The 20,444-nt window shown below is 37.8% G+C and overlaps 1 protein-coding gene across 3 annotated transcripts in view; it reads right to left on the reverse strand.

Annotated features, from left to right (window-relative positions):
* Positions 1–20,444, reverse strand: part of Magi2 (membrane associated guanylate kinase, WW and PDZ domain containing 2) — a 1,650,859-nt gene that overhangs the window by 166,006 nt on the left and 1,464,409 nt on the right. For 2 of the 3 annotated variants that reach the window (XM_008830783.3, XM_008830782.3), the window contains 2 exons: positions 14,765–14,806; positions 7,063–7,154 (listed from right to left, as the gene is read on the reverse strand). In XM_008830783.3, the coding sequence (XP_008829005.1) occupies positions 7,063–7,154; positions 14,765–14,806 (134 nt within the window). The remainder of the gene's footprint in view (positions 1–7,062; positions 7,155–14,764; positions 14,807–20,444) is intronic. The other variant, XM_029562367.1, reaches the window with a different exon arrangement.

The raw sequence follows: 20,444 nt of genomic DNA on the forward strand, positions 1-20,444 counted from the left end.
TTCTCCAGAGGAATGAAAATTCCCTATAGTCCTTCTGCTTCCTTCTATCCCTGAGGGTGTGAGGAATAGCACCGCTTCTGATGAACACCCGTGTTTGGATAAGCCATTCATTACTGCTATCATAAGGAAGGCTTTGCACCTCCTGCCTTGCATTAACTGTACAGTCTAGCTCTTTCCCTTCAACTCCCTGTACCTGTTTGCCATAGTCTAGAAGTTGGGTATACTTCTGACAATCTCTATCTTCCCTTATTGTCATGCCAACCTGAATTTATGAATTTCTTTCTAAAGATGTTCCAGTCTGTTCTTCAAAAGGCTCAACCCACTATGGAGTGCTTCAAAGAGTTTTTAAGTTCTTTGTGCAAAAGCCAGTTAAAATGAGTGTTTATGTTTCTCCATTGCTCCATGGAAAGCTGCATTTAGTAGGATTAACTCAAAGAAAATGCTCCAACCTTTAAATTACCTGTATACAGGAAGCAGGGAGGGACATTTATAGCCAGTTATAGAGAAAAATAGTTTATGAACTTCTTGGCTGGTTAGTTACCAAGCTTAAGGCAGAGTCCTGCTTCTAACTGATGAAACTGAAATAAAATACAGGGATATGGTAGTTGAATGAGAACTGTCCCCCATAGGTTTGGGCTGTTGGTGGAAGTGGTGCAGCCTTGCTGGAGGAAGTACATCACTGGGGGTTTTGAGAGTTTCTAGTCTTGCCTCACTTGCATTTTGCTCTCTGCTTCCCATGTGCAGTTGAGATGTGATCTCTCAGCATGCCTCCACACCATGATGGACTCTGGCCCTCTGGAAACAGAAGCTAAAATAAACTTCCTTCCTTATATTGCTTTTGGTCATGTTATTTTATCATAGCAACCGAAAAGTAACTAATACAAGGGATTACATCTGTGAGAGCCATGCCTACCACTGGGCCTTATGTAAGCATAGTAAAGATAAAGTTGCACACTGAAAAATCCTGTTCCTTTTTCGCTATGGGGAAAACTACAAGGATATACAGGTATTCTTGAAGCCACATTATATTAGTGGTTAAATGTTATTCATTAAAAGAGTCCAGTAAAACATCTGCTTTCCTATCATATTTTGCGATAGATGGTACTTTCTTCATTAAGTCATTTCAATAAATATTCGATGAGTCCAAGGATACTTTATAGATGCTAGGAAGCCTCAGAGAACTACCATTCTCATGGTGCATAAAAGATGCGATACACATGCAACCTATATTTATGTAAAATGGGAAAAAACGGAGCAGGGTGTGTGTGTGTGTGTGTGTGTGTGTGTGTGTGTGTGTGTGTGTGTGAACCATGTGGTCAAGGCAATGTTAGAGTTGGCTAGAGTAGGCATCATTAAGAAGCTGGCATTTGAGTACACTGAAGCTCACTGAACACAGTTTCTAAATAAACGTGAAGCTTTCATCTTTCAAATCTTCGTTTACTTTGTTCTTTCAACTCCTATGCTTTTTCTACACAGAACATTTAATTGATACTTTGAAGTATTATAAATAAATTCAATATAATGTCAACATCTATTACACAGTATTATATAATTAATTTATGTATAGATATTATCTAATTATATTTGATAATCTACTCTCTACCTTGTTTTTAAAAAGGTTGCTATGGCTGTTAAGCAGCCTTGACCTGTGCTGTGTGTGGCACAGGAGGTGTTCCTCCATTAGATACGTTGCTCCATCCATCAGCAGCTGCTGCCTTTGCTGGGCAGAGGCTGGCCACTCACACTGTCACTGCTTCCAGCTCTCTTGCTGCCATTGCTCCTTAGCCTTGGCAGTTTTGTACCTTTGTGTATTATATTTCTTTTTTAAAGTTTTATTTGTTTATTTATTTTATGTGTATCAGTGTATTGCCTGCATGTGTGTAAGTGCACCCATGACATCCATGCAGTGCCCATGGAAATCAGAAGAGGGCATTGGACTCCCCTTGAGTTACAGACAGTTGTTAGCTACCATGTGGATGCTGGGAATCAAACCTGGGTTCTCTGCAAGAGCAGTCAGTGCTCCTACTTGCTGAGCCATGTCTCTAACCCTTTTGTGCATTATATTTCATTAGTGACACAGAGATAATTTTATGTGTCTCTCTCTATTCAGGAAAAACCCACTTAAAAAACCTTCAAATATGATTTGCATACTTGACACATTTTATTATTTCCTATTTTCTATGTTAACTGTAGAGACTAGATAATTTATAACTCCCACTTGCATTGTAACTCAGGTTGGCTTCCCCATGTATGTATTACAGACTGGCTTAAGCTCCTGAGAATGTGTCTCAGGACATCTGAGTAGTTCTAACTTGATCAGGTAATAGTTCCCAAACTTTAGAGTGCATGGATATTACCTGTGAGCTTGTTTAAACGTGTCTAGATCTACCCTTGGGAGTCTACAGGCCAGAGGGGCAGTATGAGATTTTGCATACCAAATAAGCCTAAGAGTTGCTGGATGAATCATGCTTTTTTTAAAAAAATATTTTATTATTTTTATTTTATGTGTATGAGTGTATTGTCTGCATGTATGTGAGTGCACCCATGTCATGCAATGCCTCAGAGGTCAGAAGAGAGCTTTGTATTCCCCTGGAACTGGAGTTAAGGACGGTTCATAGCTGCCATGTGGGTGCTGGGAATCGAACCCAGGTCCTCTGCAAGAGCAGTCAGTGCTCTTAACTGCTGAGCCATCTCTCCAGCCCCTGAATCATGCTTTTAATGGCCAGCCTCTGAGCATTCCCATTCGGGCCAATGGTCACAGGATCTATGATTTTACTGGTCACATTCCAAATCTACTGAGAGGTTTTCTCTAGGATTGTGACTGAAAGTCCCTGGCCCATCACACTGGTTGCCTTCCAGGCCTATGGAAAGTTGTTGGCCTGGGTTCCCTTATGTTTCAAGTCTCATCTTCGTTTTGCTCTGGCTGACCCATGGTCGTACTTGTCAGGGAGTCTGCCCAGCTAACGCAGCCTTGCCCATTTCATAGCTTCCCTCTGGTCTCAATGGACCAGATCGGCCTCAGTCCCACTTTTCAGATTTCTCTTCTCTATACTCTTAGAACCCTCATCTCATCCCTATTGTGCTAGCCCTGAAGGAAAAACTCAGTGGCAAAACAGATAGGCTGCATCTCCATAAAGGCCCATGCTCTGCAGCTTTTCAATTACTTTCTCTTAAAACAACAACAACTTTACAATTCTACAACTCCACTTTATCTCAGGCTTTGAGGGCACAGAACAAAATAGCATTTGATGTAAAAGAGCAATTCATATTCAAGTGGCTGATGCACTAGTAAACGAGGTGAAAGATAATGTCAAAATGAAAAAAACAAACAAGAAACAAAACCCAAACCACCTCTCCAGGTATTTTCATTCCTTTAATTCCTTCCAGCTTGACCAACCAAAGTTAGTGCAACAACGGCAGACTTGTTTAGTTATAATGAAAAGTCTGGGACAACTTGCCACCACGGCAAACACTTTAGGTCCTTTCCATACTAGCCAGTTCCAGGAATTTGCATGACTTCACTGCCAAAGAAAAAGTCTGTCCTTCTATCTTTTTCAGCGGGGGAGGTTGTTCTTTATGCAGTCTTTTATACACTGTGGTGTTTTCTAGATCTTTCAATCTTGATGCCTTTTTATCTCTTTTCAGCTCAGAGTCGGAAATCTTATTTTTGTTCCTTTCTGGCAATTTTTCATTTCTCTCTACTTCTATTGTTATTTAACTGTGAAAAGTATTTCCTTTTGTAGGAAAAATGCCCCTATGCTTTGCTTGAGCGGGAGGCCTGCTGTTCATTGTTTGCAGAAAGCCTAGTTGTCATGCTCAGCGTGAGCCCCAGGGTGTCCATACCACTTCATATGTATGGAGGCAGAAACCTGTTTGATGTGACCCCAGAGATCTGTGGTTGTTGAAGACCACATCACCTTACCTGCTTCATCTTCTGCAGCATACCAGCAATTAAATGAGGCAATGCATTGGGTTTAGATGTTATCTCTGGGTTTAGAAAACCAGAAAGGAAAGACTGACGGAAGATTTTTTTTTTTTTTTTTTTTTTTTTTTTTTTTTTGGAGTAGGAGAGCTACCCTTCAGCAGACTCACTGTTTCTGACAGGGTGCAATATTCTAGTTTCAAGGATCATTTTTTACCTTCTCTTGCATTAGGAAGAGTTAGGCTTCTACTTTATTGCTGAAGTGCCAAAACTGTAAATTGTAGCAGGAGTATGTCTTAATCATTTAAATGAAAGAATAAACAGGAATAAATCTCGATAAGCACAATAAAGATAACCAGCAATCCATATAATCTGAGGCTTATGATAAATACATGATGCCTACCTGCTGAAGGGTAGGAAGGACTTAGGGATGCAAAGACAGTGTTCAGAAAGGCTGGGAATCGAGGAACCTGTGTACAAACCAGGCAGAAAGATGTCCTGATGCTGAGCAGAGTCTGCCTGCATGTGTACAACTGAGTGTCATTTAGAGCAATATGGTTCCATTCTGGTAACAATTTTATTGCTTTAGTGCCAGGCAAGGTCTAGGAGGACTTCTCCTTTCTTGAGCTAGCCAAGTCTACAGACATCCCATGACTTAACCAGGCAAGCCCTTCTACCTCCAGAGAAAGGGACAGTTGAAGGCAATATTTACTAAATGGGGTGCTGGTGTTATCTCCTAGAAACCATCATAAGCCTAGGGTCCAACAGAATAAGTGTTTAACAATTTGAAGACTATATAAACATCCATATCATGGGAAGAATTGGAACTTGTTGCTTTGTCCTGCGTTCTTTTATAGTTATAATCTATTTGTCCTTATACATGGGAGAAAGGACCTGTAGGCTCTGTAGAATTAAAATAATATTGTCAGAGCTTAGAGCCCGTAAGGTCCATGATCTGGTTCTGGTTGGAGACCCCTTTGCAATGAAATGCTCATCCTCCTAATTTCTTTGGGATGGGAGTTGAAAAGATAGTTGTGGAAATGAGGAACAGAGGTGTTAAGGCGGTTTGGGGAACTGTGGTCATGCTGGGTTTAAAAGTGACACTGCTGAGCTCCAGATGGTTGTCATCATGGAAATGTCATTAGATCTGTTTTTCAAGAGAAAAATGGAAATCACAATTTTTTTTTTTTTTAAAAAAAAAAAAGGCTTAGGAGGTAGAGGCAGGAGGATCTCTGTGAGTTTGAGGCCAGTGTGGTTTACATAGTGAATTTCAAGCCAGCCAGAGCTACAAAGTGAGACCTTATCTAAAAACAGAACAGAAGAGAACACAACACAAAATTGAAATGAGTTAGTGCTCAACAGTTTCAGGCTACAGAGGGAGTGGAAGCATGTCACAGGCCTGCCACCACTGCATGTCTGCTTCTACAGCTAGGCCTCTCTCATCCCTACAGGCCTCAGAGAGCATAAACTCCAGATGGCCACTTGTTCTGATCCATACAGTTTAGTACTGAGGACAAGTATTCTCTTCAGTTCCAAACCCTTTCTTCCCCACGTGGGTTTTGTTCATGGTGTTTATCACAGCAGCATAAGCCAAACGACGATACCAGGTGACTGAAGATTCCTGATTAAGTCAGAACCAGTGATAGAGGGAAAGAGGAATGAAGCTGTGAAGGGGAGCAAATGAACATGCAGTCCTTTACTAAGTCCCTCAGTAAATGTAAGTCTGAAGTTCCTTGAGTCTTATACTAGTATCTCGACATTCTCCTTCCAAAACCTCCAGGAAGAAATCAGGTCAATCCCTGACCAAAGCACTTTCAATTCTTCCTTGGCATGTGGGGGTGGGGGGCAGGTTAAGGGGATGCTGGGTGATTGGTGCCCAATTTTTTTCCTGAGAATTAAGAAACTTTTTTTCTGGAGTTTTCTTCAGAAAGAGACCCCAAAGAGTAACTAGTCAAGCTCCTCTTTGGGGGTAGAGGAAATCTCTCCAGGGTTTTGGGCAGGCTTGAACACCTCCTGTGCAAAGTAGCTCATTCTTTACAAAAGTGATCTGCTTCATTTGGGAACAGTTTTAATTATTATGGGTTATTTTCATTTGTTAGAATAATTGTTTTCACTTAGAAATTTCTGCCTATCATTTTTATGTTTATTTTGGGAAAAAATTCACTAACATGATAACAAAGTTGATGATAATATTTATTTAGAGCTTGTTATGATCCAGGCACAACACCAAGTGATTTAACATGTGTCATCTTCTTAAAACCATTCTGTGAGAAAGTATTTTTGCTCCTCCCACCTTGTAGATGAAGAAACTGAGCTTTACAGTTTAGTCTCTTGTATGGGTTAGGATGAAGTACATCAGGTTCTTTCTTTATCCAAAACTTCCGTGGGCCTTAGTTTCTTTGAATATCATTTAAATACATCTTTACTATGAGTATTTCATAGGTGATATTTTAATAAGTGCTCATAAATCTTGTTTTGCTATATTTTCTGTATCAATGAGTATTGCTAATTTGTGCTTTCATTCTGAATATATATATACACACACACACGCACGCACACATATATGGCCACAGGAATATCTTAATATAAAGATTACTACAGAGCCCTCCCCAAATGTCTAGGATTCTTCCAACAGAAGCTGACCTCATGAGCAGCTTCTTTTTGAAATGCCTTAGTTCAGTCTGGCTGAAATTTTGCAGGACTGAACTGATTTTACTTCTCTTTATTCCTATGTTCTCTCTCCATAATTGTTTTGGTTGCAAACATATATAATTCGGTGGTTTCAAGCCATCTCTATCTTTCCACGTGTCTTCTGTGATACTGTGATTGTCCATGAGCTACCACTTAGAGACTCCCATGTTCCAGGACCATTAAGCAATTGAAATAGTCAAGAAGAATCTAGTCCACTCTTAGAAAGAGTAATGTCCCTCTCCTAATGTGACTTATGATGAGATAATGGCCATAGAGACACTTGTATTTTGTGAGCCATTTTAAAGGAAATAGAAAGGAGGAAACAAACCTCAATCTTTTTTATTTGAGTTCTAAAATATTTCCTTTTAGATACCACATTGAATGATGTTTCTCCTGGTATCTATACACACAACTGAGCCTAGTGTGAAAATAAAGTGGATTCAACTTACAGGCTGTCCAGGTTCATCTCCCCCAAGGATTCTGAAGCCAAATCCAGACTCCATTCTCCGAAGGTGAACATCCAATTCCTTATAATCTGGACCTGGCATAAAGGAAATCCCATTGAGTAATGAATAGTGCCTCTTCCCCACCTCCTGAGGAATGGAATACACTGATGAGAAATTAATTTTGTAGATGTGATTAATGAGAGTGCTGTTAGTCAATGAAGAGCACAGAGGGTATAAAAATATGGTGGCAAAGAATTACGTATTCCTGAAGTATGTATTCTTAGGGATAACAGTGAACAGCCATGGCATTGCTGGGGTATTGCCCATGGGTAGAAAAACACAAGTAGATTTTCTGAGTGGAAAAAAAAAATGGATGGTTCTATAATTTCTAATTTTCCTGAGAGCCTTTGTAATGTTTTTAAATATTTTATGTTTTATTATTTTTATTTTATTTTCTATGTATGAGTGTATTGCCTGCATACATGTAAGTGCACCCATGTTGTGCAATGCCCATGGAGGTCAGAAGAGGGCATTGGATCCCCTGGAACTGGAGTTATGGACAGTTATTAACTGCCGTGTGAGTGCTGGGAATCAAACCTGGATCCTCTGCAAGAGCAATCAGTGCTCTGAACTGCTGAGTCATTTCTCCAGCCCTGCCTTTAAGAAGCTTGGCTATGACTTTGAGAATGTTTGCTCTGATTACCTAAGAAATAAGTGAATGAGACACAGAGAGAGAGGGAGAGAGCAAATGGTAAAACCTGGAAGCACATAGTAAAAGCAATACTAGTGAGTTACAACTGTCTGTTTACAATTTGATGCACTCTGTATTGGTGTGTGTGTGTATGTTTCTGTGTGTATGTGTTTCTGTGTGCGTGCGTGTGTGTATACATGTGTAGTGCATAATAGGTTTTGTCTAAGATAAGTTGTATCTTTTAAATATATTTTATTTATTATTTTATTTTTATGTGTATGAGTATATTGCCTACATGTGTGAGTGCCCCCATGTCATGCAATGCCCACAGAGGTCAGAAGAGGGAATTGGATCTCCTGGAACTGGTGTTATGGATGGTTGTTAGTTGTCATGTGAGTGCTGGGAATCGAACTCAGGTCCTCTGCAAGAGGAGCCAGTGCTCTCAACTGCTGAGCCACCTCTCCAGCCTTGAGAAGTTGTATTTTTTAAAACTGCAAAAATTGGAAAATATAAGCCTCAAACTTTTCTCTAGTGGGGTTTAAGTGGACTATTTATTTTTTGGCATGCTCTGTTAGTTTTTCCATAACTTACAGGCAGAAATCTATGTAGGTCTCAGAAGAGCTCATCTCCCAGATAATTTGGAATGTGGAAGCCACTAACTAACTATTGATTTTATTAGTGTCTTGAAAATAAATTAGAGGATGGGGTACCTGTCTAAAGTCAGCTTGAAAAACCAGAACTAGATCTTTAAAAAGCTGGAAATTCTCCTGAATAGCATTTCATTTATTTCTAGAATAAACTAAAACAATAAAAAACATTTTGCCTTTTCAAGGATAATGCTACTTGTTTGTCACACTCCTGGCCTTAGGCTTTCTTTAGAGGAAACATGTCAGTCATGGCAGAATTGTGAGTTTTCATGCCCACTGTTAGTATGTCACAGGATCATCAGCAATCTGAAGGAATATTTATTAAGCTTTCTTTGACTTAAAAATATATTTCAATTTCTGAGCCTTACTGGTTTAAGGAAGGTATCAGGAGCAGGTATTAAATAAATTTCCCCTCACTTAAACAAGATAGTTTGGGAAATTAGGATGAGATTTCAAATGAGAATCTGCACTAAAAAAAAAAAAGAAAAAAAAAAACTCAAAATGTTGAAGGCACTGGAATACATAATAGTAGTTACAGTAAGAAGAGAGAGATTCACCGATTGATAGCTTGTTGGATCTTTCCCAGGCTCTGCAGTAAGGAGCTGTAGGTACAGTATAGATACAATATACAAAATGCAGTGATTCTAGGCTGGTCTTGGTATCCAACCACCTGGGCTATTTCCAAAGACATATGAAAGGCAAATCATCCACTTCTGACATAAGAGCAAATGATAATTATTTATCTGGTGCTCTCTTAAAAGAGCTGACCTGGGCACATAAGTACTATGCATGTATAGACCATGCAAGACTCAAAAGCATTTGTGTCTTTATGACTAAACACATATGATCAAGGTCTTTCATGTTCAATTCATAATACAAAACTGTCAAGGAAGAGTAACCAGTTAGGCTTCTACATCCGTTAGTCATCATTATGAACTACATAATAATGAATATTTAATTTATTATTATTTTTATTTTATATGTATGAGTATATTGCCTGCATGTGTGTAAGTGCACCCATGTCGTGTAATACCTACAGAGATTAGAAGAGGGTATTGGATTCTCCTGGAACTGGAGTTACAGATGGTTGTTAGCAGCCATGTGGGTACTGGGAACTGAGCCCTAGTCCTCTGATAGAACAACCTCTGCAAGATCAGCCAGTGCTCTTAACTGCTGAGCTATCTCTCTCGAGCCCCAATAATTCATATTTTAAAGGCAGGAAAAGTTAAAAGAATTCACGATTGGTTAGAATTGAGTGGTAAAAAGAAGATGTAAACTTTGCCTGCCACTATGCAATCCACAATGGCTTTTGAATTCCATTAGTAAAACTTTGGGCACCCGGAGGCAGGTAGAACAATCTCATAAATCATAGCAGATGCCTGTAATGTTCCCAAGGGAAGGAGAAATGCAAGGAGAAGTGGGAAACGATAGCTAATACTCCACTGTTCAAGCCCCCACAAGCTGGTTATGATGAAAGTACTCACTGCAATCGCCTCTCTAGTCACTTTAAGCTTGGAACAGTCTAGAGCATATATACATAGGAAACACAAAAAGGAGGTGACAACTTTTTGACATTTAAAGAGACAGAGCCAGTGCATGTTTAACCAGAATTTTTAAAACGTACTTCTGTATTTTCCTCACACAGTATCACTGGTTTGTGCTCACAAGTGGAAAATTGTTCCTCTAATGATTTTTAGCATCTCTCCATACTGCTAGAGGAACTTTAAGAGGAGTTTACTGTGTTTATAGCTTATTTACTAAGTAAAAGATTTTCCCCTAAGAAATGCTGAACTTATGGCAGTCCCAGCAATGGAGTTGCAAGATGTGTTGAGGTACAAGGAGTTTGGCTTGTCAGAGAACACTGTCATTCTTGGAGAAATAGAATGGCTTTTCCTTAATGAATGACTCAGTATGTTTTTTTTTTTTTTTTTCTAATGGAAAAATGTAGATTTCTATCTCGTCAATTTATTTAACTCTGAAGACTAGAGATGTGAAGCGTGCAGTCCTCCTCCTCCTCCTTTCTGGTGAGCTTTTTGTGATGAGTATAAATCTCTTTTTTTAAAAAAGTTTTATCTATTATTTTATTTTATATGTGTGCGTGTATTGCCTGCATGTAGGTAAGTGCACTCCTGTTGTGCAATGCCCGCGGAGGACAGAAGAGGCTGTCGGATCCCTTGAAACTGGAGTTAGACAGTTGTTAGTTGCCATGTGGGTGCTGGGATTCAAGCCCAGGCCTTCTGCAAGAACAACCAGTGTTCTTAACCACTGAGCCACCTCTCCAGCCCCATAAATCTCTCTTTAAACATTTTTTATTTTGTATTTTTGTGTATGTGTATGTGTTTGTGTCTGTATGCCATGTGAATTCAGTGCCTGTGGAGGCCAGAAGAGGGTGTCAGGTCCTTTAGAGCTGGAGTTACAGGTTGTGAGCCTCCTGATGTGTGTACTGGGAACTATACTCAGGTCCTCTGAAAGAACAGCAGATGTTCTTAACCACCGAACCATCTCTTTATCTGCATAAGCTCCTGACAGTTGCTCTGATCTATCAGACATAGGGTAGTAAGTATCCATAGCTTCATTTTCACCCTTCCATGCTTCTAGGGAGAGACAGGCAACTTTGTAGCACCCAAGTAAGCACAGCAAGACAGGGGACTCATCTGAGAGGTGTGCCAAGAGATATGATTTAAAGTTTTTCTTTGTTAATTTTGAACATAGATTCAAAGGCTACAGGACACAGAAACTTTAGAGAAACAATCAACTAGAAAAAAATAGTTAAATGATAGATTGTGCCTTGAGGTGTTATTTTTTTAAATAAGAGTTTTCAGAAAGATAATTTTTCTTTGGTTTCCTTCTCTTTGAGCCCAGTTTTACAAAATAACTAAAACTATATGCACAAAGGCAGGGAGACATTATTCTTTTTCCTTCTTGCTTTGCTAGATTTTGGGAAGAGTAGATGTTTTTAATATCTTACCGTGACTGCTCCTCTGACCTGATGACAGGCTCAATTACTGTATCATGCTTTATCTTTTCCCTTTTTAATGTAAGTGAAGAAATCCCAGGGCAAATTCTTCACTCTTACCACAGCAGTTAACAATTCTTACCCTCTATCTCATTTATAAGTAAACCATGTACCTAGGAGATTAGCAGATAAAGGGGCCTGGTAGATACCTATCTGGACCTTAGTCACTTAAGATGTCACTCAACCATGCCCCCGACATCCTTCTCTCCTCTGCTTCTTTGTTTCTGTTCTGTGCGTGTTCCTTTTGGCAAGCCTGTCAAGTGGCACTCCCAGATGCTGCTTGAGGAGGCAGTGGGTGTAGAGAAATGGACTAAAAGGAGAGAGCAGATTCCTTGGATGTTAGTGTTCAATGGCTAGCCATGGTCAATGTTGCTTCTTCTTTAGAAGCTAAGTCCTAGGAGATATGGGTGTTATGAAATAAAGCATTTCATGACACTCTTCCTTGATGGGATCTTATATGATCTTTGAGGCAAGCCTGTGGGATGGAATACACAGGATCTCACTTAGCCTGGGCTCACATCAATAAAGCAAAAGCTAACATTCAAAAAGTAGTAAATGGTATCAGGACAACTTCCCTCATAATAAAGGACAGCAGAATTAAAGCTGAGTCCTCTTTTGCATTAAGATTCTAAGAGGCTTCACATGTTATATGTACTTTGCTTGAGCCTTTGAAAAGCATAGTTTTGACCAAAGCATTAGGGAAAAGGCTGGATGACTGAATACAGCTGATTAATTTCATGAATGGATTCAATCTTTAAAAATGCAAAGAACAGCATTTTTAATGGATTAATTTGGCACATGGGATGCTGCTGTAAACATGTCAATTAAATTTTGGTACTTGAATCCTTTTTCAAGTTTTAATTAAAACAAAAGTACCATGGATTATTATCACATTTGGCACAAAGAATGTTTATTCATTCTTTTTCTGATTGGAAAGAGCATTACTTTGGGGGGCGGTTTTTCTTGTAAAAAGATCTAGGGAAGACTGTTTAAGAAAAGAATGAGGAATTGAAGAAGGTGAGAAGGTCATTAATCTGTTCATGGGCTTTGGGTTTTCATGCATCTTAGCTAATAAATGAATTAAAGAAGAATTACTTAGTTTTCAGTTACTGGAGTAAAATATTACTAGTCCATTTTGCCCGGGAAGAGCCTTCTCTTCACCTTTCTCCTTTGTTCCTTTGGTCACATGAATGTGGCCCAGAATGCTGTGATCACAGCGGAAGCCACCTCCTCTCTGGTTCTCTTTCTCAGCCTGCAAATATGCTCAGATTTCTTCATCCAAGATATTGCCTTTTCCTCCTAAGGCCTCTGCTCTTCTCTCTTGGAACTTTGGTCTTAGGCGAATTCTTCCTTCACTCCATTTTGACTTTCTGACTTCACTCTTGCCAGCCTGGCTTCTGCTCTCTGCATTACTGAGCTCAATAAGGGTCTGGATGGCCTTCTAATAGTCAAACTGAACAGACATTTTTCTTTATTCTGATTGGTTGCTGCACCTCATTTGATATTGCTGATTCAACCTTTATGACCCTAGTTTTTTTTTGTTTAATATTAAGAAAGATAAAATGTCCCTTGCAAGTGATTTCTATGATACTACATCCTTCAACTTTTTTTTTATTGTTGTTGTTCTGGGTGGCCTGTCTGAAAATTTGAAAAAAGAACACTTCAAACTTGTGAGAATCTGTTTGTTAGACGTGGTCATAATTTTTTACACATTTTGAAAATTTATGTGGACACATAACAAAATATTTGGATTGGTTCCGTTCTTGAAAAATTGATCACATATTAGAACAGTGTATTCAAACTATAACTTTCATCTTTTAAATTATATTTTCACATAAAATATGACTTCATATATATATGTAATCTAAGCAATTGGGCAATACTTATTTTTCTTCTTTTATTTCTAAATAAAGTACATTTAGAAATTGAGATTCTCAAAAAATGTGTTTTCTCAGGCCAGTAAACTGAGTTTCAGAATTGCATATTAAGTCCTGATTTCATTTTAAACCATAACTGCCAGGCTTCATTTTCTACCTGGGCATAAGATATTCTTAAAAATGACAAGGATTTTATAGTCAGTCTTTCAGTCAGATATACAAATTGTCACACTTAAAAATTTCAGACCAAGTTAAACAATTACTTTAGACATTGTTTGAAGGCAAAATGCTAAGTAAAGTCTTCCACATTTTGTGCATATCTAAAAATGACATGGAAACTTGTGGGATGGGATGATTTCAAGCATGTGTATTCTTCAGGGGGTGTTAGAGCATGCGTTGATGGACAGTGTCATCATGGAGACACACTAGAGATTTGTGCTGGAGCCCACAGACCTGAAACAGCTGTCACCAAGAACCCCTCTTTTTTGCAATTTTTTGGGTGCTCAATCTTTCAGTCTAGTGGTTTAATCAAATTGTTCAGAGAATCTTCATTATTAATTAGGGAGGAAAGAAAATCTAACTCTTCTTTTTCCTCTTTCATTTCTACAATAGCGTTATATATTTTAGCTTAAATCAAAATTGATAAGTATTTTTGGAATGGTTAAATGAAAAAAATTCTCAAGTAAAATTATTTTGATATTTCTAAAGCTCTTAAACTGGAAGCTATAATATTGTATCCTAGCTTAAAATTTCATCAAAATACAGTATTTTGTAATTGGTATTATTAAAAAAATAAGTTAATGTAGGTATTTAATTGATCTGAAAATAATTTCAGTCTATGTTAGCAAAGTTTCTAATAAGGTTTTTGGAAATGTTTAAGTTGCCTTTTGAGATATTCTAGCTTATTTCTATTTATCTAGCCTAGCAAAATCCAATTTAAATAAAATGTAAGTTATACAAGTAATTTCAAATTGCCTCATGGACACCTTTTAAAAAGCAAAACAGGTAATATAAAATTTAGTAATATATTTTAGCTTAATTATTCAATGTATCATTTTAACATAAATTATCAGAACATAATTAATGAGGTTTTTTTGGTATTAGGTCTTTGAAATCCAGTGTGGATTTTACACTCATTTTATAATACACCTAGATTCATATTCCAGTAACTGGTGGTACTGTATTAGATAGCACAGTCAGAGCTAGTCTCATGGTTTTCTTGGGCAGCTGGTTCTAAATGTGGTCTTTCAGTATTTTAGTTTATGAAGGACATCCATTAATATTTGTTTTTGTTTGCAAATATTGAGACCCACCATGATGAGACTTGGTCTCTTTCTTGGAAATATGTATATAGTGAATAAATTAGCACAGTGAATATCACATAACCAAATGCTGATATTGCTCCGGAGAATGGTTGGTTACACAGGGTGGAAGATGTGTGTTCACAGAACCGTGTGTGCTGAAGAATACTTGCCAGTGGAATCCATTCGAAAACTGGTCCTGGGTGGCACTTGTTCTGGATGGGAAGATGGGGAATTAAAATCGAAATTCATTTATGGCATTTTAAATTCACCTTTATTTTCTTCTTATTGCTACTATAACCCCCCCAACCAAAACCTTGGGCTCAATTTTAATATTTTTGTTTTTCCGGACCTTTTCCTTTGAAAATTCATGGAAGTTAATGGACAGTTTTACCTGTTTATGTCTGAGTATGTATAGTCACGTATCCTCATATCCAAAAATAGAAAAAAATATAAATTCTTTTAGATGAGGATGAGAAAACCCACACCATTTCAAAATATTATTGTTTTATTATTCTGTAAAAATACTTATTTGGAAGTGAAATCTGTCCGGAACCTGAAATCTATACAGCAAGTGTCTTTTAAAATCATATTATATTTTGTCAGAGAATACTAAGATGAAAAGTGTAAAATCAATGATCATACTGATCTGACACCAGTCCAAATATTTTGATATTTCTAATAATTTGGATAGCTGAAGTTATGACTAAGTAGCTGAGTTAAACTGGTTCATTCTGGTAACTGAGAGCATTTGTGAGAATTAAGATGTGACCTATGCTACATCTAACATAAAATTCACTGACATGAATATAAAACACCGTTTAGATGTAGAAATGTCTCACATTTAGATTTTTAGGACCTTGAAAATCCTAGCTCCCTGTCCTGGAAGTATTTGGAGATCAGTTACCCTCGTAAAATTTATCACGGTTAGGTAAGGGTACAAGTGATATGTTTCCCCGCTACCTACACACAGACGTGTTTGAGAAACTTTATCTGGAACTCTTGCATACATACAAAATGGCATTGCTAGACTGTCCCTTGATTTTCATTCTGCCTTCCATATCTACTGCTGTAGCGTCACAGAGGAATGAACAGACAGGGCTGCAGAGCACTGAGAAGATCCCAAAGTCCTTCACTGTGTATCTAGCAAGGTAAAGCCCAGGATGCTGAGACTCATATAACTTGTTTTGCACTTTCCAATGGAAAACACTTAAGATGTCTTTTAGAAAAAAAATCCATGAAAATATTCGTTTTGTTTTTAACTTGCTTGTTATTAAAACTCATTATTCAATAAAGTGCTTTTTCTTTACTATTACAGTTACTATTACCCCATACACTCTTTTGTTTCTGTGTATAATTTCTCTTCCTTTCTCTTCCTTCCTTCTTTCTTCCACACAGGGTTATGCTGTCTCACAGACCAGCTTCAAACTCACGGTCTTCCTACCTTAGCCTCTCAAGTGCTAAGATTACATGCATGGGCTGTCACTCCCTCTTCACTATGGCAACATTCCTTTCCTAACATCTTCAAATATTCTTCCTCCTCTTTGTAGTCCTGTCAATAGAGACATTCCCAAACCATGTCTATACAAACCCCTTGCCAAGAAGAACTGAAGAAGATAAAAGTTATGTTAGGACGAGCTGAATCGCACCTGAGAGCGGCAGGATATTTTTTCCTCTATGAGAAACGGAACATGCTTTTCATATTGTCAAAAAGTAAGAGTGGCTAAACACTTCTGAGGCATTAGACACACTATAGATAAAATAATTGTAGAAATTTCTTGCAAGAATTGATGGCTGTTGGGAGGATGAAAGACAGTGTCTTATAGGGATGGAATTCTTGGTGGTTCAGTATGGATCAATCCACACTGAAGGACACTTGGGGACAAAATTCAGACAAAATAGAACATATTATATACATATGACAGTACATTAAATTGGACAGGGGACAGTTGGGGAAGGTATGGAGAGGATTGAAATATCATCAAACCATATTGCATAAAAATTACAAAAATTCAATAAAAAACAAAACAAATGTATAAAAAATTCTTATAAGAACCATCCCTTTTACACTTTTAAACTTTAATATGTAAGTTAACTTTAAGTTGGAATAAATTTTAGAACATTATTATTATAGTCATATAAATAATCTTATGTAGTCATGATATATAATTATATAAGTGATTATTCTTTAATAAAATAATTTATAGATGGAGCAACTTCAAAGAGCATTCAAAGCAGAATGAGAATGGACACTAGAACTTCTCAATGTTAAGATAATGCAATTTTATAATATAGTTGTACTATATGAAGCACCATAGACTTGAGATTTATCAATAAATTTTAAAATGTTAAAATAAGATTAAACTTGATTGCTTTGTTATGGAGCTCTGTTGGTTTAGCGTGGTGAGCCAGTCTTGTTCACAGGAGGCACAGTGATTATTCCTGCCAGAGGAGCTGTGCTTTCACAGTAAAGGCAAATTAGTTTTCTAGCAGGATTATTACTTTTTAAGAACCTTCATGTTTACTGTGACTGTACAGAATTTTGAATGAGAACTATCTCGTCATCAGAAAGGTAGACCCGTATCAGAGATGGAAGGTTGTTACCTTCTAAATACTTCTAGTAGGTGTAAAACTGACATTTTATATTATCATAATCTTTCTAGGACCTACTTCCCAGCCAGCAATTAAGTTCCATTTATTGAAGCCGTGATGGTCTCATATTTATTCATGAAAGTACTTTGGGTTACACTGTCAACTTGTACTACTAACAAATGCTTTGACATACTAATAACTCTTAAGCAAGGACTGTTTTTTGAGTCTCCTTTTCAGTTTTCTTCCCTTTTATCCCATGTCTAACTTCGGAGGCACTAAGTTTTAAATTGCTGAATAAAACAAATTTATAAGCTGTGAGATTGGATCTAATTCCAAAACACAGGTAAAAATATGTGTTATACCATAATGTTTATTTTACTGTCTACATTATTTAGCTCATAGCATGGTGATTTCCTATTTTAAAAGGAGGCTGACAGAAATGTAAATCATACTCCTTCAGACAGCTACCCAAAGATGCCATTTTTGAAATTACATTTCCAGACTAATTAAAGTCTATGTATTGAAAATGGCAAACGCAGCTTAAGTGGATTTATTGATTTCCCTTTCTAATACATTACAAAGGCAAAATGATGCATGGTGGAATGTGTAAGATGCTCCAGCAAAAAGACATTTTTCTCCCCATAGGTCAAATTATAAACATATATCACACCAAGTATAGCATGAGAAAATTTACCTTTAGAGTACAGTCGAGGATATTAAAAGGATAATGTTGCTATATGTTTTCAACCCTTTAAGGATTCTAATGTTAAGCCTCTGGTAAGAGTGACATTTATCTGAAGATTTACATCTCATCTTATTTTAATATTTCAGCAAAACAATACTGTGCTTGAGGGAACATATGTGGGAGGTAATTTAATTAAGGCCACTCACTGGACAGCATGACTGATCAGGCAAATCAGGCCAGGGCTAAGCCTTGTGTTCATATGAAAGCATACTCTTTGGATGGCGAGATGGACTTTTATGGTCATTTAAATACCTGTCTGAAGCTGTGGTGTCCATAACTTTATTTAAACCTTTTGGCATTCCCAGTATGACTGTATCAGGCATTCCACAGAGGAAGAGTATTGGAGTCAGGAAAGCTCCAGGGAGGACTTGCACGGACTTCGGAGCACTTGTTTTGAGTACAGAGAGCTGCTTCCTTGTGTGATATGGCTCCCACTATCACTTCCCTCAGACCCAAGGTTGTACTGGGGTGAATTATCATTGTACTATGCCATCTTTCCAAATGGCTGTATGATTAGGATGGGAGTCACTTCAAATTCCAATCTTTGCTCACTAATAGTAGGGAAAGAGCAGCCAAAAGGCCAGTGACCGAGAAATATAACTATTTGTGATCAACTGAATGAAATGTGCATTACAGTACCGAGGAATGAAAGAGTTCAGTAATGAACAATGAACATCAAAAAGAAAGGGTAAAAGCCATAGCTGTGAGAACACATTTTTCCACTTTTGGTTCATTATAAATTATACTTTCATTTCCGGTACAGCCCTGAAAAACAGTTTGCTTCTCCACTGTGCTCCCTAAATGACTTGTGGGTTCTTATGATCGCTACTTTTGCTGTGTTCCTCACAGCTTATTGTGGTCTCTAATTCCTGGGAAGAAAAAATTGATGGTGTGAACTCTCACTGACGAAATTCCAGAGGAATTTCTGTTTTAAACTGGCTATACTATAAGACACATTAGACCATATGGATCCTTGACACTTTTATGATCCTGCATTTGAGTGATGCCTTAGTGCAAAGGAGTGTGGACATGTTGTACCTCATAAATTGTTCATTTATAATAACCAAGGTTCAATGTGAAGAGAAAAAAAAGTTTGTGCAACTTCAGTCATAATTCACCTGAGCTTCAAACCAAGAGACAGACTGTGAGGGCACCATTTCAGGGAGCAGAGATTTCCCTTTTCTATTCGGCTTTGTGCCTGCTCTTTTGCTCCAGCTTCCAAGGCTGTAGTGTGGAACATGCTCAGAAAGTATCCCCATGACCTGAAGATGAGAAGCCAAGCCTTTAGAATAAGCCTGGATTTGGGAAAAGTGAGGTGACAACACACAGGTCTCTCCTTCCTCAGTCATTAAGCTTTCCTAAGAATAGTTGAAGCTTTATTTTGTAAGATTCCAAAATGAGCCACACTTGTTTTCCCTGGGAAACACTTCGTATTGCCTGGTCTGCTCATACAGAGAGACCTGATGAGTGCCTATTTGTTACTCTCTAGGGATAAACTTTCTCAGGGGTAGGAGACAGGTAAGATTAACTCCCTTTCAGTTCCACAATGATTCTAGCTTTGAATCAGACTTACTCTGTGTGATGACGGAATGGCATGGCTTAGCATTTAACTGTGGGAAATCCTTTGACCTCTTTCTTCTATTTAAGCTTGTCATGTTCTAGATATGAACACATGTATAATTTGTAGGTTTGGGGGAAGTTCACTGGGAGCTTGCCTACTAAAACAAGCCACTACAATCTTCTTCAAATTAGAGATAAAACATGTAGAGGTAAAATTTCCATTGGTCAATTAATTTGGAAAAAGTTAATTTTCTGAATAGATATTAAACATTTTACTCACAGTCTGTACATTTATAGACATACACTTTCTTGGACAGTCACAATGGCTATTTCTTGAATAGATTATGTAATAAAAGGAAATTATATTACTTATCATTCAAATGAGGGCAGTCTAGAGAGTGCAAGGGAACTAATACTAATCGTGACAGAACAACCAAGACCAAGACTGTCCCAGGATTCCCATAAGTGGTCTTATTGGTCAATAGCTTCTCAAAAATGTTTCCTATCATATCAAAAACACTGGGTTGAAACAAGGACATAACCAGCCACAGAGAAATAATGGTGGGAGGAAATGAGAGGAGGAAAACAGGAAGAACCTTCAGAAATGCTTTTTTTTTTGTCCTTTTTGAGGCAGGGTCTCCCCGTAGCCCCAGCTGGCCTGGAATCACTATGTAGACCAGGCTGGCCTCTAACTCAGAGATCCACCTGGCTCTGCCTCCTGAGTGCTGGGATTAAAGGCGTGCACTACCACGCCTGGCTTTAGAAACACTTTTTTTTTTTTTTAAACCCCTTGTTAGAATGGAATATACAGTACTACATTAGGAATGTTTACAAATAGAATATTCCAGCAGTTCCTTTGGTGTTTGCAAAGAAAATCCATGTCTATCCTACATGAGGTTCAAGGTAAACCACTGAGAAGAAAGTTCAAAATAGCACAGCGTGTCCAACTGTGCCAA

The sequence above is a fragment of the Nannospalax galili genome, unplaced genomic scaffold (assembly GCF_000622305.1).
Source record: "Nannospalax galili isolate Female #2095 unplaced genomic scaffold, S.galili_v1.0 scaffold312, whole genome shotgun sequence".
Classification (NCBI taxonomy): domain Eukaryota; kingdom Metazoa; phylum Chordata; class Mammalia; order Rodentia; family Spalacidae; genus Nannospalax; species Nannospalax galili.